General features: G+C 35.4%; 1 protein-coding gene and 1 long non-coding RNA gene across 7 annotated transcripts in view; one reads left to right on the forward strand and one right to left on the reverse strand.

Annotated features, from left to right (window-relative positions):
• The window catches only part of FNBP1L (formin binding protein 1 like), a 54,171-nt gene that overhangs the window by 11,832 nt on the left and 15,758 nt on the right, over positions 1–26,581 (reverse strand). For 4 of the 5 annotated variants that reach the window (XM_051625576.1, XM_051625575.1, XM_051625573.1 and 1 more), the window contains exons 2-9: positions 16,477–16,592; positions 8,610–8,663; positions 6,988–7,135; positions 6,520–6,582; positions 4,897–5,001; positions 3,978–4,106; positions 2,106–2,252; positions 1,125–1,328 (exon numbers count right to left, since the gene is read on the reverse strand). In XM_051625576.1, the coding sequence (XP_051481536.1) occupies positions 1,125–1,328; positions 2,106–2,252; positions 3,978–4,106; positions 4,897–5,001; positions 6,520–6,582; positions 6,988–7,135; positions 8,610–8,663; positions 16,477–16,592 (966 nt within the window). Of the gene's footprint in view, positions 1–1,124; positions 1,329–2,105; positions 2,253–3,977; positions 4,107–4,896; positions 5,002–6,519; positions 6,583–6,987; positions 7,136–7,423; positions 7,694–8,609; positions 8,664–16,476; positions 16,593–26,581 lie in introns of those variants that run through there. The other variant, XM_051625574.1, reaches the window with a different exon arrangement.
• Positions 1,322–17,335, forward strand: LOC127387354 (uncharacterized). 2 transcript variants are annotated; one of them, XR_007890106.1, is made up of 3 exons: positions 1,322–2,021; positions 3,436–3,524; positions 16,200–17,335. It is a non-coding gene; the product is annotated as an uncharacterized LOC127387354 (long non-coding RNA). The 2 variants fall into 2 exon arrangements; XR_007890107.1 differs by lacking the exon at positions 1,322–2,021 and having other exon boundaries at positions 2,959–3,524.

Raw genomic sequence — 26,581 nt, forward strand, 5'->3', positions numbered from 1 at the left:
TCCCTCTCCAAAATTCCCAGAAAACTATCTTGTTGTCAAACTGGTAATTGTGATCAGAACAGGCTGAATGTCACCCACCTCTGCAGCCAAATGCAATAAATATGTTAGTGCATTAATACATTAAAACTATTATCAATCATAAATTATATTGCATGAAAAAGTACACAATCAGTGTTAATTTTAACACATGGCTGCAGATAAATAATCTACTGAGGTAGGAATAAGGAATCGGCTCTAGCCTTTCTTTCCGTAAAGATCTGCTTTCTCGGAACACTATTAAGTAGAAAACAAATCCTATCACTAAAAAGCTCTAAGAATAGTTTCCTATAATAAATGGCAGAAACTGACTTGGAGCATTATAATAACTTCAGAAATTTGTGGGAATCATTGAAATTACTCCAATACTAAATAAAGACCTAGCATAACATTTCAGTATGTATGTTACATGATTCATTTCTATGGCCAATACATGTATTCATAACCATTTTGTTGATCCATGGAGGCATCTTGCATAGAAAATGTTAATGGAATCTTATGTAATACTACAAGAAAGGATGAATGTTTTTACCTATTTTAAATTAACAATTCTTCTGAGACATTGACCTGTATGTTTTGTCAATGTATTATAAATGTTCGTATTTTCAGACAAACCTCGGAAGTTTTCAAAACTAGAAGCAGGTATAATAGAAATCTATATAGCACTCCTATATATAAACATGAACAAAATGTGACACTTAGAAGGCGGTTGCTTTTTGTAGTATAAAAGAGGTCTGAAGTCTGCCCAATTCCAAAGCACACTCCTCCTTCACCTTAACATCTTCTCTACATAATTCCAGAAAGTCTTTACAGGAACTTACAAGTGTTACAGAAATAAGAAGCTACTTTTATCAAATACCTATTAAAACCACTCCCAGACACAAATCAATAGAAGAAAAACTGGAAAACTTTCCCCAGTGAGAATTTGATGTTTAAATATCCAGCCCTACCCCAACCTTCAGATCTCCCTACACATATTTTACAAGACAGTGGCAGGCAAAGGGAAGGTAATTTTTAAAATAAATTAATTGCTGCTTCCATGAAGCCTAGAACTTTAATTTTCAAAATAGTAATTTCTTAATTCTTACCTTTGGCTTCTTTCCAAATAGCCACAGCTTTCCTTTAGCCTTGCCCACTGTAGTTTTTGAATCAATTCTCATTCCTTCCTGCTTTGGTGTACTGATGGTTCCATCAGAGATAGTTCTGTAAATATTCTGACTGTAATCTTCAAATGGATAATCTCCAGGAGGTTCAAAACCGGATTTGAAGCAGTCTATCACTAGTTGAGAGTCCTAAACAGAGAACATGCAGGCGTTTAAAAAGCAAAACCATCAAGAACTGCAGAGAAAAACATGGAGACATAAATTTTGCCCTTAATTGCAGATCTGCACAGGTGGGGGAAGTGAGAAGAGCTTGGAACACATGACTTTTGACAGACCAAGTTAAGATAATGTACATTCTTTTTTTCTCAGCTCTGTTACCAGGAGTGTAAATCAAACCATACCCTGCTATTCAGAATCCAGCAAGTACTCCCCAAGGGTCATCACAAATTTAAAAGATGGCATGCTTTGGGCTAAACTACTACCCCACCTTCTAATCCTTCAACATTAGCATTGAAATGAAGGCAGAACTAAGAAACTAGATGAAGTAAGATACAAGAGGAAAGGAGGAGTAAGAACGTGCTAATATGCAATCACACAGGACCATAGAATGACACTTTGTTAATTAAACACCCTTTATATGATTCAATGCTACATAATGGAGAAAATACCAACCCTGTTGGTATTCTAGGATGCTTCAGGAAAACCAAAACAATGTGTCCAAAATCACATACAGTGAAAAAGTGTCATAGATCTTCAGATCACAAGAAAGCAATACAACAGGAAGAGAACAGACACTGAAAGTGGAAGTGACCAGTGAAGCTAAAAGTGGACTCGCAATACTTCTCAAGCAGACATTTGATAACAGAAAGATAAATGTACATGGTAAGTCCATCCTTCCCCTCACCACTGCTTCTGTATCAGTTAAATTGCTCATGCACATATGACAAGTCGCTCAATTCTACTTACTCTATGTTTATCAACTGATTCTGCTGCAAGGATCATCCCTTCTAAACACTTAGAGATAATCGGAATAACCTTGCGTTCAGAGTCAGCAAAGCCTTTGTAACATTCACTAAGTTTGACAGTCCTCCTTTCATCCATTTCTTGAAGTTGCTGTAAGCACAAAGTAAGATAAAATAAAGCTTTTATTTGCAGAGTTTTTTTCCCATATGCAATTACTATGGTCACCACAGTGTAGTACAGAATTTCTGCTTTCCCAGTATTTTTATTTGCTTAACAAAACAGAACTTAAGTTAAAAAAAATCACTTCTTTTCAGACACAGACTTGAGATGCCCAGAATAATAATTAAGAGCTGATACATTTTGTTTTTTAAAAATTGTGTAAAGAACAGGACTTTCACTTCCTCAACCTTTTTTAAAGCACATGTACAGTATCTACAGCCACCTGATTAATTTAAAATGCTTGTTTCATGCAAAAATGAAAACTACAGTAAAGAAACTCCCAAAAAATGGGATAAGAAGCTGAATCTTTTCTTTATCTACTCTAACAAAGACAGATGTCTTAAACAGCATTTAATTTCATCTCTCTGAAACACAGCAACAACCTAGGAATGCTAAATTCCTCTCCCAACGTTGTCCCATAGAATGGTACCAAATACTTGCAAGGAAATAAAAATGTAGTCCCAGCAGAATCCAGGACTTGGCCTTTCTGCTCTTACTGGAGATTTCAAAAAAACATAAGTAGTATCTTACAATAATAATGGATTCAACCCCAGAAAAATACAGGCAATAAACCAAAACTCTGGTCCAAGCTACAAGGATGATCAAACTCTTTCTCCTAGGAGTTGACTGCAATTCCTCTATCAGTGTGCTAGTGTCAGATCCACTGTAGTGCTGCTTAACAGGTAAAATACTAGAAAAAAATTTAATAAGCCAAGACAATTTTCTCCAGTGAATCCTAGACCTTCTAGTAAATATTTTTAAGAAATACGAACTCTCTTGTGCTTCTGGAAAGTAGCGAGCATTCTCAAGTTGATACACCCCCAAACATTTGTTCATGTCAGTATTTTTACTTCCCATTTCCTCACACCATCCATGTCTCAGAATCAGTTTCTACAGCCTCAGTATTCTCCCAAATGGCTGAAGGTCCCTGCCAATGCACTTCTGAACTCTCCCTTACCTGATGCCCCCCAGCTACTTTACTTTAAACTAGTTTTGCAAAGTGTCTCTGGTTTTGAACACATCTTAAAAAAAAAAAAAGTTATATGAAGCACCTTGAGAAATACCCTTAAAGGCAAAGTATTGATCTAAGTTGACCTTTAACTTATTATTGTAGAGAGTTCTGTGGATTGCTGGTAATACTGATGAAGCAATGACCAACTGGCGGGGACAGGACAGGAGGATGGACACACGACACACTAGAAGGTAAAGTACTTCAGCCTCCACAATCCACCCCTTTTATACAGGAGATACATTAAACCATGAAGTCACCAGTAGCTATATGCTGTTCTTCATCTCTGCCAGAGTCAAAACATTCACACACACGAGTATCAAGAGAACTAGTGATCAAACCTTATTAGAATGATTTAAATGTTTGCTCACCCAGATGTCTCAAATGCATATTTTGTCACACCCCTTCAGCAATACTCTGACAAACAGTTTATAAAATCTTCATAGAGAATGCAACAGAATATTTTCATTACAAGTCTAAGCATAAATACTGTCAGCACTAAGTCTCATGATAAAACAGGTTGTATCAAGATTATGCTAATTTATTGATAAAATTATCCGCTAAAATCCCAAAAATAGATTTTAAAGTGTTAAAATCTACTTCTCCCATAAAATATGATCAGACATACACTCTGTTAATTATTTTACCTTGTAAATCTGAGGAATAACAATGTAGTAGTGCTTGTGCTGTTCCCCGTTGAAATTCTGTAGTTGTGCAGCATATTCATTTTTGTTTTCATCAGCCATATGGGTGCGCAGGTTTAACTGTTGCTTAGCCTAGTAGGAAAGTGTCATCAGTTCAGACATATCTTGTGCTTTTCAATAACACACAGTATTTTTATTTTACCACCTACACAAAAACACTCATTATAAGTCACCAAAACTGACATAACTGAAATAAAAAGAATGGAAGACTTCATATATACTGATAGTTCACAGGCCTAGTTTGTCCTAACAAGCAACAGGACAAGAGGAAATGGTATCAAGTTGTGTTAGAGGAGGTTGAGATTGGGTATTAGAAGAAACTACTTCATTGAAAGGGTAATTAAACACTGGAACAGCCTGCCCAAGGAGGTGGCTGAATCACCATCCCTGGAGGGGTGTGTAGATGTGGTGCTTAGGAACATGGTTTTAGCACTGGACTTGGTAGAGTTAGGTTAATTTTTGGACTCAATGATCTTAAAGGTCTTTTTCAACCAGCATGACTGTTATGTACAGAGAGGAATGATCACTTTAGTTCCCTTGGCCATGTTGCTTAAATGTGCATCCTAAAAAAACACAGAAGTGACCAAAGATGCATAGTGTAAGATACCAAATATCAGTAAGCCTGAGCTTTTAGGAAGACAGTCATCATCTCAACAGCATCATCTCAAGACTAATGAAGCATCCTCCTGTGTGCTGTCTCTTATTTTACTGTAGGTTTGCTTTTGCACATAATAAGCAAGCATATTTTATACACAATTTTGTACACTTAAAGAGTGTTGTTCTGGTACTGATGATAAACAAGCAAATAAATTATTATTTTTTTTATAATAGAAAGTAGAGAAAGAACTGGCACCACTCTTACCTTCTCAACGTCAGCCTTTGTTGCATTAGTGTCATTGTCCAGTCTCTCATAGCTTTGCTGTGCTTTCTCTGCCTCTCTGCATTCTCTCTCAAATTTCTTCTTGCTCTACAAAAGCCACAAACTTACTGCTTCAACAGCCACTATCCCCTTTGGTTTTGTACAGTAATTTTAAATGCCAAATATCAAAATTCCGTTAAAATATATTACATTCACTAAGTACCTTTCAGTAAATACACTGGTGTTACAGCAACCAGGTCTCAAAAATTTTCAACTTCTCTATTTAAAACTTTTTTCTTTGAAGTATGAGCAAGGAAACAACAGTATTTATGCTATAAAATATCAGATAATCAATATACAAAACAGCCTATGACAAAGATCCACAGTTCATTATAAACAGGCAAGTCCACTTTCCTGTCTTACTTCAATAACCTAAATGATTAAAATATTCAAGTTCCCTTCTTCAGTGATCAATTGTAATTTAATAAATTCAACTATTTTTAAGGTATATCTATGTTATGAGATCCTAGCATACCCATCCATTATCATTGGTATTCAGACCAACTGGTGTAGCTGTAAGCAACATAGACAACAGTATTCAATGTAGTTCAACATATCCAGCTGTTGTCGAGACAACTGCTGTAGGAAGAACTTGCAGCTCAAGAAGTTAGTATCTCTAGAGACAAACTGGCAACAGAGATGGTATGAGCACTGCTCTGCTTCAGAGCAAAGTCAGGCAACTGAGGTTAACGTTGTCTCTTGCAGGCTGTATGCATTTAGAAGACTGACTTTGCACTCAAGCAAATACAGTGCACACAACACGACTGGTTCTTTTGAGGTGAACTCTGGGAGTTACACTGCTGAAGGGTGACAGCACCTAAAAGTACCATATCTGCTTCTACTCTCACCCTCTGATCACGAATTAAAATTCTTTTACATGACACTGAAGTAAGACTGCTTATCAGGGTCCAGAACACAACAGAAATTCACCTCTCCAGTACTGCTCCACAATAATCTGGATCAAAGATACAATACATTTCTAAGAGACAAAGCCAGCAGAAGATCAGAATGCACCTTGAATTGGTGTAATCTTGTATTTTCTGATCTTTAGAAGTGTGTCTTTTAAGACGAAAGGAGTTTATAATCTCTTCTAGAGAAATTAACTTCCTGCATTTCTCTGTTAAAAAGTAATTCTACCTCCTTAAAGCATGAAAGTCTTTGGTGGAATTATTGAATAGACCTCATGCAACAAGCCCTCAAACTCAAGCCAAATACAGTGACCTAAGATTTCATCTTCATATAAATTTATGGTCATTATTAATTATAAACAAAAAGTAGCTTAAGGAGAAGCAACCAAATTTGTCTGTACCCATGTTACAAACTTATTCCTTTATGCTGGATAAAAGCCAAGGCTTCACTCAAACATAAAAAGAGAAGCTGCTTATAGGAAACTTTTTTTTTTTTTTAACAGGGAACTATAAATACAATTTGGATGTTATTATGTCTGATTTGGACATTCAGTAATTGAGCTAAACATCAAAGTCTAAGCAAGCAAGACAACTGTTCCATTTACAGACTGTATATTATTAAGTTTGATAGGAAAAAAAACCCAAAACACAAACCCACATTATCCATCTGTTTCCAGCACATGTCCAGATACTGTTGAGCCTTTCGTCCTTCCTGAAGATGCTAAAAACACCACAAATAAGTTTAATTTACATACCTTTCTAGTACTCCAACCATTAGTTAAGTCCCTTCTCTAGGTGACACCATACAATGTGCAGGATCTCCCATAAATTAACAGTACTCTTGAAAGACATTACTAATTGTGTAAGAACAGCAAGACAGATTAAAATTATACAGGCAAAAAAGTTACTAGTAAACACTATCTCTCAAGATCTTAAACTTTTAGATTTAATAACAGTTGTAAACCAGTACATAAAAATACAGAATAACTTTAGATATGTGTTTTATATATGTATAACAAAACCTACTTAGTGCCAAGTTTATTAAAATGGCTAAACTAATACATCAATTCATTAAAAGACACATCCATTTTGTTATCCCCTTATCAAACCAAAATACAGAAATTACCATTTTTCTCTCAGTTTTTAGATCATGAGAGTATCTCATCAATTCTCCATACACTCTGTGCCCCATTTCTTCTGCAACTACTTCTCGTTGTCCTGCATAGTCATTCAACTCGTTAAGGATGTTAAAAAAGGCAACACATGAAGTGAACCTGAAAGGAAACACACACATATATATAAAAAAAAAAGTGAGACAGGTTTTTTTAAAATGGACTTATTTTAGTATAATCTGCATTCCTGATTAAATTAAAAAAAATAAATAAAAATTACACATATTTTACAATAAACCTTATCTTAATGCTATTTGAATTATAGTACAAATGCAAGTTGGGAAAGCCTACATTAAGCCTAGCATGTATTGTCTGTTGCAATGGCTCTTCAAATACATTTTATAAGAATATGGATTTTTGTGGATGGAAAAGAAAGAAGAGTAATACTACCTGGGAAGCCCTGTAGTATAGTGGTATCTCCTAAGCTGCCAACTGAGAGGCCTGAGCCTGGGAACGGATACATACATCCCTAGGCTTGAAGGCTGAACTTGCTGCAGAGTTGATGTGCTTGGTAGTCTTGAGGGTGGAACATGCCAATCATACCACTCATATGCATCCCGATGGATGTTCTACAGAACAAGTTTGCTATCAGCTCTGGAGACAGCTGCCTGTTTGCCTGCCCACCTCTTGGCTGGAAGTAAGGTGCCACTATGGCTGGCACTAAAAAGGGGGGAAGAGGAGGGGCAAAGGGTAGAAAGTGTGTGTGGAAGGGAGGAAAGAAACAAAAAAACAGGCACCACATTAAAAAAATACATCTCTCTCTTTTAACTGTGGAATACTGCCATCTCCATAGGCTAGGCCCTGGGGAATTCAAATGCCACCCTAGCACTAGAAATCCCGTTCCCTGTGGTCCAAGATCTTTAAATAGTTGAAAGAGCTAGAGGAAATCCTAGTGTGGATTCTCAGGCACACTGCACAGCATGTGCTCTGGCTGCAACCTGAAACTCACCCACTCTCTTTCCTTGTAAGAGTTATTCCTAAAGAAAAAAAAGCATTGTGTTTTCTAAATAGGTTTTAGAATGGCTATGGACATGGACAATAAAACAAGCATCTCTGGTAAATAACCATAAATCTGTTCAGCACAAACTGCTCCTCCACAGTTAGACATTCACTTATTTTGTCTCTGGAGTCAAAGCAAGTCAACCATTCAAGAGCTCTTCTTGCCAAAAACGTGACTATTTTGTGTACACTCAAGTCTCAGCATACAAATGTACAAAGCAAATGTACTAAGCACAAAACACTGCCTAAGGACACTCAACTGCTCTTCTATAAAAAATAATACTAGACTGTACATAGCATACTAAGCTTCTGCTGTCAAACTTTCACCTAGCTAAAGATTAATTTGGAATTGCACAAGTACAGTCTGCCATGTTTACTTCTTTAAAATACTAATAGAAGCAAGCTCAGGTTTCATGCTTAAGAATTAGAGCAGAACTGTAAGAAACCAAGCAGAATTTTTTTGTTGTCTTAGCCAATTAACTACTTAATCTTTTAAAAAAGAAAAAAATCCATAAAGGGACAGAATATACTGTAATCCTTGTTTCTTGTACACAGAACTTGAAATGCACATCTTTACCTGGGTTCCTCATCTTTGGTTGAGCGTTTAGGACAATACTTCTTAACCAGATTTCTATTAAAGAAGAATGGAAAAAAATATGCTATTTTAGAGTTTCTTTCAAGAAGACACATAAAACATAATTAATAAATTATTTCTTTTTTGTGACTTGAAGGAACAAAACTGCTCCCTCTGTCATCTTATAAGGGTCCTTTAGATAACACGAGGCAAACAATGACTGCATTTTTGAAATTTTAAGTCACTTTGACATAGAACAATACATTTATAAGTATTTAAAACCTCTACTGCACAGTAACCAGACATAAAATGAGTTCTTTAACATCCTTTTCAAACATGCAAAAGAAGCCAGAGGACAAGAAAAAAGCACGTCATCACTGTGTAGCATACAGACAGCACACGCTGGATGCCATACCCGTGAGCAACAGAACTCCATGCCTGAATTAAGCTTTGAGTGGACTTTCAGGTTGAAGGTTTTAACCACAGCGACTCCAAATCTTCAATGAGGGCATTTCCAGAACAGAAGCAGCAACATCTCTTTTCAGGAAAGATGTTACATACTGCTCTACCACCAGTGTTGTAAATATGAGGTTTTTAAACCACGAAAATCTTTAAAAGACGATCCACAGGACCAGCACTTTACAGAGCATCACAGTCCAGTTTCTGAGAACACTGATATGAATTCATCTGCTTATCATGCAGTGCAGAAACAGCACCTTAAGAAACATACAAACCACATCACCTACTCTATCCTAAAGCATAAATAAAGCAGGCACACACTGCTTACACAAACAACCACAAAATGGTTGCAGTTACATACATTGCTACAAATATCCCAGATCCTGTGATGAACATGAAATAAAGCCACAACATTTTACAGAGAGCAGGGATAAGAGGAGAGAATGCACAGTGATTTTTTTCCGATTCTTGTCTTTCTGTACATCAACCTTTGCTTTAAACTTCTGAGTACACTTTTTGTCCAGCACAGGATCCTGCCTTAACTTACAATATTTATTTTCTGACACCAATGAGGTGTTTTAAAATTCTTGAAATTCATGTTGTTTGTCTTAAAAAAAAATTCCATTATAACATTCTCATTTTTAGTAGCTGGATGTTCATGTTGGGGTTGGACTCGATGATCTTCAGAGGTCCCTTCCAACCCCTAATATTCTGTGATTCATAGCTTCAACTGGTTGCATCTTTTAATCTAGCAATTGGTCAGGTTCTTCCATGAAACAGAAAAACTGAAATTATAACTCTACTACAGTTCTCCTTTCCTTGTAAGTTTGTCATTTTACAGCAAGTAAAAAATCATTTTTGTATGAAAGAAACAAAGGTAAGACATAGGATGTTTATCAAATGGCTTACCCTCAACCTTTGTGCTTTTTGAGGTCAAAGAAGCAAAATATCTCAGTTGATGTGCATTTTTAAAAGCAGCAAACAATATTTAAAGAGATATCTACTACATAAATTAAACAGACGAGTATTTAAATACCAATGCCTACCCTCACAAAAATTCTCAGATTTTCCAAATATTAGAACTACTTCATTGAAATCTTGCTAGCAATGTTTAAACTGCAGACCAGACTGCCTGGTATCTCTGATTTATTGCCTGTACATCTCTGATTTAAAATATGAAAGTAATATTTTTAAGTGTGAAATAACATCTCAGTAGAAAATAATGCACAACCTACAGCAGATAAAACGCAATGCTGGCAATGTTTTTCCCCGTTCATCTCTCATCATACCTTTCATTTAAGAACCAAGAAAACCCAAACAACCAACAAATGCACACAACATTATTCCAAAGAGACAGAGTGTTTGCCTTGAGCTTGTCAGAGAAAACTTCCTAGAGGGTGTTCTTGAGATGGACCTGGATTTTGGAAAGATTCCTTCTGCTTTTTAACTAGTATGGAATAGATTTAATTCAAACTTCTATATTGTGTAAAGGAATGATTTTGTAATGAAATTTTTTTACACATCCACGCAAAGAAGAAATTAGGTATGAAACAATGCAAACCTAGCAGAGCTCCTTTAACAGTTGTCTTTTAATTGGCCTCTGGATGTAATTCTTCAATCTATCTGTCCAGTAGTGATTAAGACAACTGACCATTGCCTTCTTAGTCTAAACATAGCCCAAAGCAGTTTCCCCAAAAGCAGCAAAGAAGTGGAATACATAAAACAATCTATACTGCAACACTACAGAAAAAAAAAGCAAAGAAGCAGTGAGAGAAGATTCTATGAAAAAAAATAATATTGCATGCATGTTTTGTATCTCATTCCCTCATTCCTAACTTCAGTTGTTACAAACTATGAACTACCTTATAATTAAAACAAGGGTGCTAATCCTGCTTTAATCTACAATACTCCTGTGCAATTTCTCAAATCGATTTATTTGGATGTCATATCTAAGTAGTGAGACTATGCTCAGTCATGAAGTATATACCAAAATATGAGCAGGGAGTCAGTGTGGAAATAGCAAGCTTAGACCCTTTGTCTCTTTCCATATCCTCTAAGACTACAAGCAGCAAAAAAAAAAAAAAGATAAAATAGTCAAGTTCTTTTTACATCAGTATGTACTAAGAAACAATATAAACACTGACTTTCTAAAAAAAAAAAATCTTCCAATTTTATTAGAACGCCACCACAAAAATCTCTTTTCACTATTACCAGAATACACTGCCTGTTATAACATTCTACTTGGTAGGGACTGAACACAGACATTTTGATTGGAAAATGCATAATCCCAAGAATAAAAATAATAATCTTCACTAAGTAACTTTCCCATGTTTCATTTTCCCTTATATTTCTGCATTGCTCCTCATTGCTTATTAACAAATAGGAAACTCCTAAAATTCACCTTATTATTATTCAGAAGGTGAAATGCATACCAAGCAGACAATGCTGTAGCTAAGCAACGACACGAGCCTTTCCAAGGGAAGATTTTCAGAGGTGTTAAAAATGAGAAATCACTTTAAAAACATACAGATTAAAGTGGCAGGAGAGAAGGGTAAAAAATACAGATTATTTACTAACATGCTAATTTCTGTTCCAATTTCATTTTTTAATGCAACTCTTTACTGTTTCTAGGAAGACAAAAATAGTATATAATCCTTTATCCTAATAAAAGTCAGTTTAATTAGTCAATCTTGTCTACCCTACAACCACAGGCATGTACAGTTTTGAGACACTGTGATCAGGATTTAAGGTTCAATAACAGCACAAGGTACAATAATCAAAGTCAGCAAATATGAAACAACAAGCATATGCAGAATTTAAAGTTCAAAGAAAAAGCCAGTGTTCATGTGAACAATAAAGCATAACAGCTTTTCCAAGAAGTGAACACCAAGACTTTGGAAAAAAAAAGATAAATTAGATTTGAAGCAGGTTGACAAGCAGCTAGTGTGAATGTGGATCTGAAGAAAGAAGCATTATTATTTCAAAGAGGAACCAGTTGACACTTCCAGGGACCATAATGTTCTTTCAAGTTTTTATCTAAATGCGTGTCTAATCCTCAGGATCCATATTTAGATCCAGACTAGTTTAGAAGAAAACTGAAGTAATTGCAGATCATCAGAACTGAAAGGGATATCTATTTATCTACTGGATAAACTGCTCTATCCATCCTCAGAAAAGTGTAGATTGATGACACTTCAATCCTCTCTGGAAATACAATTTAGACTTCTTTTAAAACCACACTCTGTCTTACAGCCATCTGGAAGCAGATTTCATACAGACTAACCACATCCAATTGTGCTGCTAATGTAATTTTATCAACCTCTCTTTTCAGTATAAATTGGTCTCAGGTCAACAACATTGAGATAGTAGCCTGGACTGTGTTACTGATTTTTAAGAGAAGTACCACCTCAGTCCTGTAGCCAGAAGCACCCTAGTTAATAAATTAAAATTATTTATGTACCTGTACTTAAGACATCTATATAAAATTGTACAGACATTTGTGTAAAAATTTTGTTTATCAACTGAAAAAGTACGTTTTCTTCAGTCAGTTCATACAGAATGTAAAGATCAGAAGCAGCATTGTTAATATGGTAAAATCTGTATAAAAGCAGCAGCTTAGATAAATTTACTACACCTCTACATCATACTACAAATGAGACTGGGAAAAAACTACGAAGTCTGGTTTCACAAGTTACTAAAAAATGCAGTAATTGAAGGTATTTAATAATTATATGTGAAGTAACACTTTCAATAGGGTTCTGATTGTTTCAGTGATAGCATATAATGAACTAGGTGAAAACAGCGACAGTGAAATGTATTTAGTAACATCAGAAAAAGTTTTAACTGAAGAGATGAATCTTAGAAAATTGTAACACAGAGTCTGAGTTTACAAAGCTGAATATCCTTGGAACTGTTAAGAATTCGTATGTTTTGGCTTACAAAAACATCATTGTAATAAAACCCTACCACATCCATATTTGGATAATAACCAACAGTATAAATTCTCAACTCCATTCAAAGGAATAGAGATTTGAGATTTGTCATAATCTGTGCCCTCAACTTCACATTTCAGCTTATACTAATTTTAAAAAATGTTCCCGAGATTCTACATATAAAAATATTGTAACTATGTCTCAATTAGCATATATTAATATTATATTTAGGGGGGAAAAAACAACACTTATACACAACAGCATGCAGAAGGCACATGAAAAATACATTTGCTCAGATTAACCAGACATCTCCAGAGATCACAATGTACAGTTTTAAAGGGAAACACTCAAATATTTCAAGAACAATCATCACTGTTTTCTTTAAGCTGACAACAGAGAAGCTGACCAAAATCAGAAATCATATTCCACATGGTATTTTCATCTATAACTGAAGGTATAACTTATATTACTGCCTAACATGACAGGAAGCGGAATGCCTCTGTCCTCCCAACTGTCATAATGCTTCAGATGAAACAAAAAGGGAGTGAACCTCCAGAATTGTTTTGTGTGTGATGATGTAGAAAATAGTCCTTTACCTTGCTCCTTTTAAGCAACAATGCTGATCAAAAACAGCATCTGAGAATCCATTACAAAATTCAGTCAAGAGTCCAGTAATTTGGCACATACTAAATCTATTTTTTCCCAAATATAAAAATAACAAATTAAACAGTCATGTAATTAAAATAAAATCTGTTAATCTACAATGTATATTGCAATATATTTGTCCTGATTCAGATCCCTCTAACTCAGTAAAAGCCTATAATAACCTTCACAATCCTTGGGGTACCACAATATGTTGAGACCTAAGCTTCACAAAACGTAAAGTTTTCCTTTAAATTAGCAAAAAAAAAAAATAAAAAATATAGTTTCTTTCTTTCAAACAAAATGTTTTGCAGACAAGGACATGACAAGCTCTCTAGACATTTTTTTCTTCATAATTGTTTGAGGATTCCTTAATGGTTTCAATTTTTCTTGTACTTTTTCTATCAACAACTGCCCATCAAAGAACTGCAAGGAATGACTTGCAACCTAAAACCAGCATTTGGACAGGGTTCTCACAAGTTACCATTTCTGGAATTACTCAGGAACCATAAACTGTGACAACTGCATACAGTAAGAATACAGTTAGTTCACTCAAACAGTTCCTCACACACTGTACATGCATCATTTATCTCCTACGAGACTCAGAACAGCTGTTGCACCTGGGAAAGTCTCATCACTAAATGGTGAGAGTATACAAAAAAAATTATCAAAATGCAAAGGTATACACAAAGTGAATATGAATTTCTGCCAGGACACAGACATTTGTGAAAAGTTATGAAAAATTTGCTCAAGTTTTCATCCTTGGGTTTAAGTCTATGAGAGTAAGATCCATCAACAGTCTCAACAGAACTCATGGCCCACACAGAAATTAAAGACAGAAAAAAATACCACTACTAGCATTAGCTAGCACTATCTTCCTCATCACATTTTTTTGCTCTTGGTCTCCCCTGCCTTCTGAGTACTAAGAGAGCTATAGAATACCAGGAGTTGACCACTCGTCATACCTTTTCTACATCTACTAAGCAAGGGCATAATAAATCTCACTTATTAAGTTCATTACGAAGAGACTCTCAACACACTATTTTTCAGATTGTGTTTCATTAAAAAAGGAAAAAACGATGATAAACTAGAAATTTCTATCAGAGATATTAATATCTATCTCATAGGCCATATACTGCCAGCATTAAAATTTACCAGAACCATAGTCTATCCTTGAGAACTCTCAGAACTTCACAGAAGCAGGCTGCAGGATGGCTAGCTCTTCCAGAGGTGAACATTTTGCTCAGTCTCCCCTGGGATCTCATGACTCTTTCGCAGGGTTAAAAACAGTGAGTGTGCTCAAGAGTAATGATAGCTGATACCAAGTTGTTACCACAAGACAGTTCACTACCAACAATCTGTTCTTCCCCAAGGAATATGCAGGCAAAAATATCAAAGAGAAGCTTCATGAACTGGTCTACTGGCAGAAAATCAGTGACCCTCTCATGTGTGTGTTGCTGTCCAGACCCTCACTGGCAGCAGGCAGAAGTGCATGCATGCACTGTACAATGTGTGCAGCAAGACCTGTGCTTCCCAAAACCATCATACTTACTGCATATAGACAGCCAGTCCAGCTACCTGACAGAAGGGGTACATGAAATAATTTTTTTTTTAAGATACTTTGAGAAAAATCAGTACTCTTACCCAAAAGAATAAAAAGCTGAACTGAATAATTTCCTATTTTTAGTCCAATCCTGAAGTAAAAACATGGTGTCTCACCTTGCTAGCTGTGCAACATATCTTTAAATATAATTGAGCAAAATGGCATCTGCTCATCTTACTTATGTTAGGTGAATGTACATGACTGCATCCAAAGAAACTGATAAATAAATCAATAAGGAAATGAGCAGCCTAGACAGAGACCATCCATGCCCTCAGCTGTGAACCTCATTTATCAGGAAGGATTCTTCAGTGCTGTATCTGCTGACAATCTAGTTTGCCAATTATGAGATGATGGAAGACACCACAGGAGAGAAGCTGCTATCAGCTTCAGTCTGACAAGGGCTAGGCAGCAGCTTCAGTTGAAGCCCCAAAGAAATTCAAGACAGCAAAGATTATGGTGAAGGCCAAGTTCACAGGAATGTCTCAGTTTAAATCTTGTTCTTCAAGCACTATGTGCACCTTTTGGTAAAAATCAATCCTACTTTATTCTGAAGAAAAGGCTTCTCTGACATTTCACTGCAGCTACTCTTCTGAAGGGGAAATTCCTATTGGATCTAAAAGATGTTTCACTTGGCACCAATAAGAAAGTAAACTGAAGAGGTAAGACAAAGGGTGGTTGGGTTAGTCTCACTCAAAGGAACAAGACCAGCTGTGAAAAGTGTATACTTAGAGAACAGAACGATCTGCTGCTTTCTCAAGTTCTACTCCATTATTTCAATCAGATTTCTTAACACAATGTAACATAGCTCTTGCCAATTCAACATGAGAAATCAATTAGTAGCAGAGACTCAAAGCTGGCTGAACACACACACACAAAAATGTACACATGGATAATGCATTTTGCAACAAACATGTTGATAGTGGAAAAGTATTACTATGGTTTTATTTTGTTTTGCAGCTGAAAATTTAAGTCTTAAACCTTGTTAGTCCAAAAATTTGAAGAGTGTGTGGAGAGGGAAGGAAGAAGGCAAAAACAAGCAAGTATGTAAGTACTCACCCGAAGATAACTGTTTTTGAACTAGTAAAGAAAAACTTGTTTGCCATGAAAAAAACTAGTGATCTCATACACTCTATAAATGAAAATGGTCATTAATCACAATATTACATAGTTGCACATCATCTGACACAGTAATTTTAGGTAACTATTTAAAAAAAAAAAAAAAAAAAATCCTTACCTCAGTTGTTTTGCATAGTTTTGCTCAATTTCTATCCTTTCTTTAACAAATTTTGCATATTTCTCCAAGAAGTCAATGCCCCACTGTGTGTGCTTGTCCAGGTTATCAAACTGATCCTTTAAAAACAAAAGGCAACAAAAATACCAAGAATTAGTTAATAATCATAGTAGAACCAGAAACTACATAAAATTTGAGTTGTGCTGTGGAGGAATGCTTGCTACCTGTATAGAAGTTATTCCAGTTATAAATCACTTGTGTGTGTGGGTATATATATAGACCTGCCATATACCAAAACAGTAAGCTGTCCTTACAGGCACATATCTACCTCTTTCTGTAAAAACAGCTCCAAATACCTGCATTTTAAGTTTTACACAGTTTCTGATCAATTTCCCAATGCAAGTGTGTCTTTTTTATCCCCTGAATCCTTTAATTCAGAAGTGGATCATTTCCACCAAGATAATAAAGACATAACTGAAGATGAGTATTAGGTAAATAAGAGAGCGTTCAACAGAAATTATGTGCTTGGTAGTTTAAAACAGAAGTAGTTGTAATTGCATTGGATTAAAAAAAAAGTTACTTCTACTCTTACAATTATCCACTCAAAGAAAAATAATATTAATTATAGCTGCATAACTAAGTTGGGTATACTCTGCATATGAACAACATTCATTAAAGAAAATCCATATAAACAGTTCAGAATCAGCTCTACCAAGAGATTCCAAAGACAGCAAACCTGTCCTTAGCCATTAAGAACGTTATAGCAAAGCAAAGGCACAAAACAAAAAGAGAAATGCTCTAAAATAAACCACGCTTCCAAAAACAGTTGGGGAATTTTAAATAAATTAAATCATCTTAAAAACCAGTCTTTCACTGTGTTGTGTACAGATCAACGGATGGGGAATACACTAATTAAGATGAGTTGAAAATTCAAAAAATAAGTGGAAATATGGGGACTAGGCAGGACAGGATAAATGTACAAAACAGGCTAATAAATATTTTTAGTCTAGCACATATTTGTGTGATAAAACTGCTAAAAAATCTGCCCCAGAAAAAAAATCAAGGCTTTTCAGCTTAGAACAGTCTTGACAGTAAATCTTTAACAGTTACTTAGTAATCCACAAAGACAAGCAACTGCAACATCACAACTTCTGTCTTCAATATGCTGAATCCAAACATACTTCATAGTAAAATTAATTCCTATATGAGGAATGTGCACAGAACATACACAGAACTGAACAGAGTAAATCCTGTGTAAGAAAAAAATTAAAATCCATTAGCTATCCTTGCCACTCTGCGAACCTTTAAGTTAGTCCAGCTCCTCCACCATTACCAACATCTGTGATACTGCTCATGGATGCATTAATTGTCTCCTAGATAAGGAATGGAAAGTCTAATTAGTCAGCCATTAGTCTGTATATACTGGAATTAAAAAGCTACAACAAAAAAAAGCAGCAGTATATTCCCACTCTTTTGAAGAGGCAGCTAGCTTCACAATGTCCCTCTGTTCACTGTCGTTTTTTGGTCAGCAATTATGTTATGCACTATCTTAACATGAAGCATACAGTATAAAAGATAAAAAACCCAATACTTTCAAGAAGTACCAAAGCATTTTTTGAAAACTGGCTTATGAATGACTAAAGTTGAATGTCTAAAAAAAAAAAAAAATCTACAAATAATTTGTAGACTTGTCTTTAATATAAAAACATTATTAATTAGCTTTCACATAAACACTGATTCCTTGGATTAATTACTGATGTCTGTTAAGCTCTCTTTAAGTCACATACACAGAGCTCTCAATAAACAGGTAAATAAAATGTATCAGGCAAACAAATTAGCTTCAGAATTTGTCAGATTCTCTACAAACAATAAACCAATGAAGGAAAGTCTTGCAGTCACAAAAAATCACCTCACACTGCTCAATAGTTACACTGAGATAAACCAGCAAAATAAAGGCAACACCAATGAATAAGTGGAAAGGAATGGCCTTCCAGAAAGCCTTCTAGAAATGAGTTGCAAAGGTACCCATGGTCCTTTCAACTTCTCTCCAGAAGTCTGGGCCTCAATTAAGCAAAAATTTTCCTCTTCATCCAGGAACACAAGCAGAAAATCTTCCACACTGCTACAAAGGATATCAAATTAATATACTGAGATATAAGCCAAGCAGTATCTCAAATGAAAACAAAGATGCAAAATCAGGCAACACTGAACAGAGGAGAAAATGGACCAAGAAGTTGCAATAACATTTGAGCCTAGAATTTAAAAATAAATGTATTGGTGTATTAATTTGGCTGGCTCCTTTATAAGGAATGTGAAAATGGCATTAACTGAAGATCAACAAAAGGCAATTGAAAAAGAGCACATACTACAATTTATGGCTATCAACTACCTTGACAGCAAAGTGTGTTCTCAACAATATTCCAAGGCAAAACACATTGCTGTTTCTCTAGTAACTCCCCACAGGCAATTTCTGTCAAAAACTTTATTAAAACTGCAGCTGATTATTATTAAACTGATTAATGTCAACTAATGGATGGCAGCCCTAAGCAGAAACTGCCCACTCAAAAGCTGGAATGTAGTCCAAAGTCTCTTCATTATAAACAAACAAATCTGACACTTCAGAAAAGGTTTGCAGTAGATCACAGACTATTCCAAGACAAATGTTACCTCTCTAAATTGTACTTCCAGATTATTTACTGGACTCACAGGTAAATGTTATGAATGCTTCAAATATGCAGTTGTAAACTTAACACTTCAGATACCAGGAAGCTTCACAACAACAGCAGCTGAGCACCTGACAGACACCTGTTTTTCCCCCAAATACCTCAAGAACAAATAAAAACATGGAGGATCTCTTCATAGGGATGAGCATGGAGGGAATGCTATAACAAATACCAAACCTTTATTTTTTGTAAAGCGATTGGTAGCTAGTCCAGACACTCTTTTCATATGGGAGTTCCAAATAAAAGGCATTAAACCAGATGGAGATTTTTAAAGGGTTAATGTTCGCAGCTTTCATCAACTTTGGAAAGCATTCCTACCTGCATTAAAATCTAGAATTATGGTATCAAATTCTGTAAAAAAAAAAAAAAAAAAGGCATTTTACTAAATGACTCCTTTATAATAAACTCTAGTTTACTGAATCTACATCAAGCTGCCGATCAGTCTCAGTTTCACTGACCTCCATGTTGATTATGTCCAGACATCAGACGAAAGCCTTAAGAATCATATTAAATACAAAACTAGCTCAACATACAATTTTAAGCAATCTATCTCAATTAATTACCATAATTAATGAAATCCGAAACATCTTTACAGTATATTTAATAAAAAAATATTTGAAATAATGACACTTTGCATTATTATTATTTGTTACCATAATTGTATTATCTTTTGACTCAATTGTCTATTGTTATTTCTATACTTTTTTTATCTGGCCACAATTTTAGTCTGCAGTTACACAAGTGACCCTGTTTGCAGTTTTGAAGCATTGCCACAAGATTTTCCCAATTCTTTGTTCTCCAGGCTGCACAGCTTGGCCACTCTAAACTTCTGATTGACTGAACAGGAGATTTAAAACTCAATCCTGTATTTTGCTGGTCTAAATTCTTAACACTTAAGAAGTCTGGTATAAGGAAATACATAGTATGCCCTAACAAGATTCCACTAAGAAGGTGTTCAGAGCAAGGAAAAGCAGGCATCAGGTATTGTTCAGGGAAAACCACCCAAAACACTCAGTATAAAAAAAGCCCCAGTGCATTTATGGATAGAAATGCTGTGTTTTTTTTATTACTTAAAAAAAACCCAAACACAACACAAATTACTTAACCACACAACTGCAAAGCCAACAGAGAAAATGTGGCCGATTATATAACTCAACACTGATCACAGTAGCTCTTGTTTATTCAATTAAAGCCCATGAGGCTTTCTAAAATTAACTTGAATTATGGATAAATTCAAATGATAGGTTAAATTCTGCATAATGTCCCTACTTCCTGCATCAGCAATACTTCAGAAGGACTGAACAGAACTGAACAAAAGGACTGAACTCCATTCAACAAGTTCAACTTTGTAAGTTACAAAACATTATAAAGCTACTACCTTGACATATTCAATTTTTTTCACTTTTCTGAAATATCTGAAATGCTTCTACAAAACAATATGCACCTTGCTTTTATCTTTTTTTTTTTTAAATAAAGATCAAGGCCTTGAATTAAGTTCAAATTATTCAATTTTTTATATTAATAAGATTACTCAACAGAAATTACTTTTAAAATAACTTGCAGTGCAAAGAACTACTTGCTGCACTACATTAAAAATTATAGGAACCATAATCAGACAAATATATTAAAGTTTCCAGTACAGTATACCTTTCCTTATTTTCTTCAGGACAAAATTTATTATAAAATTGTATTTTAATTAGAGTATGTTACAATAATATTCTTCTGAGAATACATGCAAGTTTTTCCAATCTTTGCAACCTCTTCAGTGCCTAATTGTTTTAGTTTTCTACTTTGTCTCTATCTTTACGCACTCCTGCATCCTCTTCTCTCCTAGGATAATAGCTCTTCTATTTTACTGTCTGAAGTGATTATCAATTATCTCTCGTCTTGCCTACTTGTGTTTATAATTACCAATTTAATCTTCTGGTCTTTTTCTTGTAACTGCAATGTGCTTCCTCCTAAACAGGCAGACAAGAACTGCTTACAGCTAAATAGTAGCTTATTTTATTAAAATGTCCTGTTTGTTTCACATCTAAAACTAACAAAGAGCTGTTTCTATACCAAGAACAAAATAGAAAGTGTCTTGCTTTTCTGCTTCCTATGAGTTCTGGATTGTAACTTCCGGACTAACCTGCAAATTATGTCTCATTCCTCTCTGAAAACAATCAATGTATTAAAACTATGGGAGTGAAAAAATGTGGCTGTGAGCTAACTTAAAGGCTAAGCATTTTATAGAGTAGAAGATTAATAATAATGAGATCATTCAGAGCTGTAACACCAAAAGACATAGCAACACTGGAAACAAAGCAGAGGCACGCAGATATTAAGATGAAAAAAAAGTTAGAGGTGCATATAAATAAATTAAACAGTACTTCACATTTTCAATTCATCTTAAAATGAAAGTTCAGTGTAGACTGTACAGGTAGGATAGTATGAAGAAAAGCTACGAGTCTTTTGGAGACAAAACAAAGGAAAAATAATTCCAAAAAAAGAACTTCTGAAAGCAATTTGTTAGCTGACCTTCAGGACATGGAGCTATTTTGCAAAAATTAAGACACTGGTGTTAACAGTAAACTGAATGTCAAAGCTTCAAAATATTTAAGCGAGGAACTGCTAAAAATACTGGCTTGAAGTTATTAATATGCAAGAGGAGAACAATGGTAAAAATTACTACTTTGTTCTGCAGAATGAAGAATTAATAAATTAATAGCATGATCACAGTATGAATAATCCACTTCCTTGCTTAAATTTTTGTATACGTACTTTAAAAGCCACTGTCAACTTTTATTTTGCCAAGTCAGTTTCTATGATTAAAGAAATGTTTGCATGATAAAGAGAGCAAACAACTCAAAAGTAGTACTGAATCCCTTGCCATGCTCTAAAATATAATGAAAGTAAAGTTTCTAAAGTGAAGGTAAAAAATGGAAAGCTACAATTGAGGAAGAGAAATACAAAATCTAAGCTTTTCTCCTTAAACATCTCAGAGCAGCAGCACAGGAAGTGCTTTGGAAACTTCTGAATCGAAGTCCACCCCCTGGCAAGAGGGGACTGTCATGTTTGGCAGCAAACAACTTCACACGTGTGACATACACATTGATTTTCCAGGAAAAGGCAGGAATCTACCCTCAGACAGTACAAGAGTTCTGTTTGGAATGATCAGCAAGAACCACAACAGAATCCAGTTCTGTGTCTGGAGATGAGCATTTCAGCTGGAAGACATTAGAGACTGGCATTAGAGATTACAGCTGTGCAGTCCAGTTCACCCATGAATGCGCCAGTTGGGCTAATAATTAGATTTTAACAGCATTATTTTTCTACCAGCACAGCAAATTGACTGAAACAGTTCACAGCTGGGACACTGCATATCAAGGCTAAGATAAGAGAGGAAAGGAATGTTCTGCCACAGAGGGCATCTCGACAACCACGCCTATTTGTCCAGTTTATGAATCTCCACAATTCTTCAGTTAATGGATGGGCACCTTTAATATTAACTAGAACAGCGTATTTATCATACTGTATCAGGATGCAAACTGAAGTAAAGAAAATCTCCATTCTTCAGAAGTTTGGATGCTTTTGTTTCTCTCAGGGGTCTCCCACTCTCTTCCCTTGGCAGTCTCACTGGCTGCCTCACCCTGTGGGGTTTCCTAAATGCACCATCTCCTCCTCAGGCAGTTCTACCAACACAGTGTGTATGTGCAGTAGCCAAAATATGGGTAGAGGCATTCTTACTCTCTGCTCCCCATCACAGCCTCTTTACATCATGCTTGTCAACTCACTTGTTCTTGTGCGTATGTATCTACTTTAACATCTTCACCTAGAAGTTAGTAAGCAGGTAAGATACTGTCCCAAGCAAACAAACTGGACTCCCTTACCACCACACCACCTGAGAAAAATATAAAAAGACAAACACAAAAAGAAGGAATCACTAACCATAAACCCCTGCTTGTAGAATACAAGCATACATAAAACATATACCAGGAAATTCTATTTTGAAAACTGGAGCAGAACCCACTCAGCTTTCAAATAGCCCCTTAATCTCATTAAACTTTTAACTGGGAGGAAATTTGTTTAAATAAACCACTTCGGATTAAAAAAATCAAGACTTTTTGCATATGCTTTTAAAAAAATCTTTAAAATCTTTAGTCTTATTTGTATTTGAACCAAAGCTTAATTCTGAAACAGTAATTCTCCACTTAGTTCTAATTCCAGCTTAATTCCTACTTTTAACGCACAGCAGACCATTTTAAAAAAATTCTGTCCAAGACAACAGCAGATCACAAATCCTATTTTTTCATGTATTATTGGATTAAAATAGCTGCCACTTTAACACAGGAACAGCACTACACTTGTCTTGCATATACAAAGGACATAATTATGTCCATTCCCCTACACACCAAGAAATCATCTTGTCACCACAGCCAAGCCAGAAAGCAGACTCTTTCTGAGTCTTCTGGGAGTGGCTGAATGCTGTTAATAGACAGAAGCACAAAAATATTTTAGTCCTAGTTATGTCATTTGCAAAGGGAGACAAAAAGACTTCCAAGTTTAACCATAAATGAAGTGTGATATGATGCATCACAGTAAAAAAAATACTGTTTGGACAATGCTGAGAGATGCTGTTGCTCATTTATAAGGAATACCTGGAGAAAATCCCATCTTTACAGCACCACTGGAATAATGCATAGTATAAAGAAGTAGGGCTGTAATCAATGAAGCAGCAGACTGCTGAATTCACTGCATGACCAATAGCCATGCAAAGGCTCACATGAAGCAGAAGTTCTGTTCAAAAACAGCACATTCACTGCATGACTAATGCTAGTCTGCAGAAAATCTGCAAGAAGAAAATACGTGGCTTGTAAATTTTTGAAAAATTGATTAATCATTTTGTCCTTCAGTTAAGAAAAGACTACTGTGTGGTTTGACACTTGCTGTACAAGGTGGGTATTTCAGTCTATGACTAAGCAATCTACTGGAGAAACTTTATAAACTTTTACATGCCTCTCTACAAATTATAGATACTTCCACAATATTATTAAAAACACATCCACAGGACATCGAATGAGTAAGCAGCTCTGACACTCTCCAGTTCTTGCGTATGTGACTTAATCTATCTTTGCATTCTAAAGGACCTGTTTTTAGACAACTTTTAGAAACAGCAGAGACCTTTCCTACTGCAGAGATCCAGCTTCTGCAGAGCGGCATAAGTTCCTGCTCTAACCAGTCTGGCATAGCATCTAACAAGCAGAGTATGCGATGCTTTTTTCCTCTCCATACACTACAGGAGCGAACTCAGAACACTGCTCAATAAAAGAAGGGAGTGGTATCAGTGTTACAAAGCAAAATGTTTCCCTGAGAGTGAAGCTTATTACCCTGCAGGTGTAATGACAAGGGGAGAGGTACAGAGGAGACAACTGGGGAAAGCTAAGGTTTTGCAAATGGAATATTATTACAGAACGCCGAAATGTCCTACATCACAAATTCAGAAGAAAACAAGTTCCACCAGCGTTGCTGCTCATTCTGTTGCAAGGAGCACACATCCACTGCTTTAGAGAACACAGTCATGGCTTATTAAGTTATATCTCTATCCCTTACATGTACATGCATAACTCTGTACAAGCTGTATCAGAGTATGTCCAGTTGCAATACCATGAAACCCAGCTTACACTGCACTATTTAGTGAAAGATTTGCTGAATTGAAATGTGATATAAGTAAAATAACTATTAGTTTGTATATAACATAGTCAGAGTCTACAATATAGTTCAGAAATGTACGAGTCATAGCTCTGAAGTCACCCAAAAGCCAAAATGACTGTCACAACAAACCATACAAATTTAAAACAAGGAAGTACTTTCTGGCAGCCAGGGGAGGTGAAAAAGAAGGGAGAGTATCAACTTCCCTGTCATCCAAATATCATTTCCTTGTATTTATCTGCCCAGCTACTAAGTAGAATGTTTTGACAACACCATTTTTTACTGACTTAAAAACAACAGTGTTCAACAAGTAGACTCTTGTGCATGGATTTGTCACCCTATTTGGTGTTTTTCATGTTTAAAGATGCATATTTAAGCCTTCTCTCAGTGGAATAAGTAGAAAAAAAAATTATATCCCTTACAATTTAATAAAGGTGTACGTAATTTAGAATATTAAATTCGAGTCAATAGTTCTTTAAAATACATTTCATGGCACTATTACTACACAGTAATTGAAGCATCCAAAGAAATAATAAAAGACTTCTAGCAAATAAATAAAACTAATGCATCCTGGGGCTAACTTTTATATCACTTCTCACAACAGGTGTAATTAAAATATCTAGAAAATCTACAAGAACTTGGGTACTGAAATAATACATATTGGATCTTCTGGTATATGTGCACGATTTTTACCTTTAAACACAAACATAAGAGATTCAGACAGCTGATTCAACTACAGTCACTGTCCCTAATGTAGGTACACTGTAATACAGTGAATGCAGTTGGAATATTAGAAGTTATTTCCTAGTGCTATTATCGGCTCCCATCAGACAGATTTAAGATGAAGGAATATACTTCACATTTATTGCTACTGGCGTTCAAGAAACACAATTGTGCTATACAGATTGTCAACAACTACTTGCTCTTCTAAATCACTTAAGAGTAAGATACCCATACACAGGTATTCTGATCAGCTCTTCAATTGTATTTAACCATTAGCCTTTTATTGTTTAGGAAGACTGAAAATATTAATGGAATTAATCACCACAGACTGTTCTGAGAACACCCACTTCCCATTAAATGGGAGCAGATGCTGCTCAATTCTTTGGAAGATGAGAGATACTGGGGACTGGTTAGGTAAACAGTTATGGAACCAGAAGGCTCTTCTGTTAACTGATTCACCAGATGCTGTCTGTTTTTGTCAACTCAATAGGGGATATCTCTGTACACAGTCTACCTACTCTAAGGGTGAACTTCTCTTTTCATTATCACCTGTGGATATTTTAGTGCTCAACAGAAAGAATATACTAGCCACATCTCTTCCCCTTCATTAGTATCTTGCAAATAACAGTAAAAACTTTTCAAACTTCATTACAAAACCAGATCCATATACTCAACAGGAAAGTGACACGGCAGTAAATTAGAGCCTTCCTATATTCTCTGGAACACTATTTCAGATAAAGGTAACACCCTGTGGAAAAAAAAACAAAACCACACTACAAAAAAACCCAACAACAACCCCATGAAAATCATCCTCTCTTTGCAATGGAATCTACTACATTCATCGTTTTTAAAGCAAAATTCATAGCAACATTAACATAACTGGACAAAGAATTCAAACTAAAACCAGACGTTACTACTGGCATCTTCAAAACTATGGAATTTTTCAAGATTTTGTGATTTGGATAACTTAA

The sequence above is a fragment of the Apus apus genome, chromosome 7, assembly GCF_020740795.1.
Source record: "Apus apus isolate bApuApu2 chromosome 7, bApuApu2.pri.cur, whole genome shotgun sequence".
NCBI classification, from domain to species: domain Eukaryota; kingdom Metazoa; phylum Chordata; class Aves; order Apodiformes; family Apodidae; genus Apus; species Apus apus.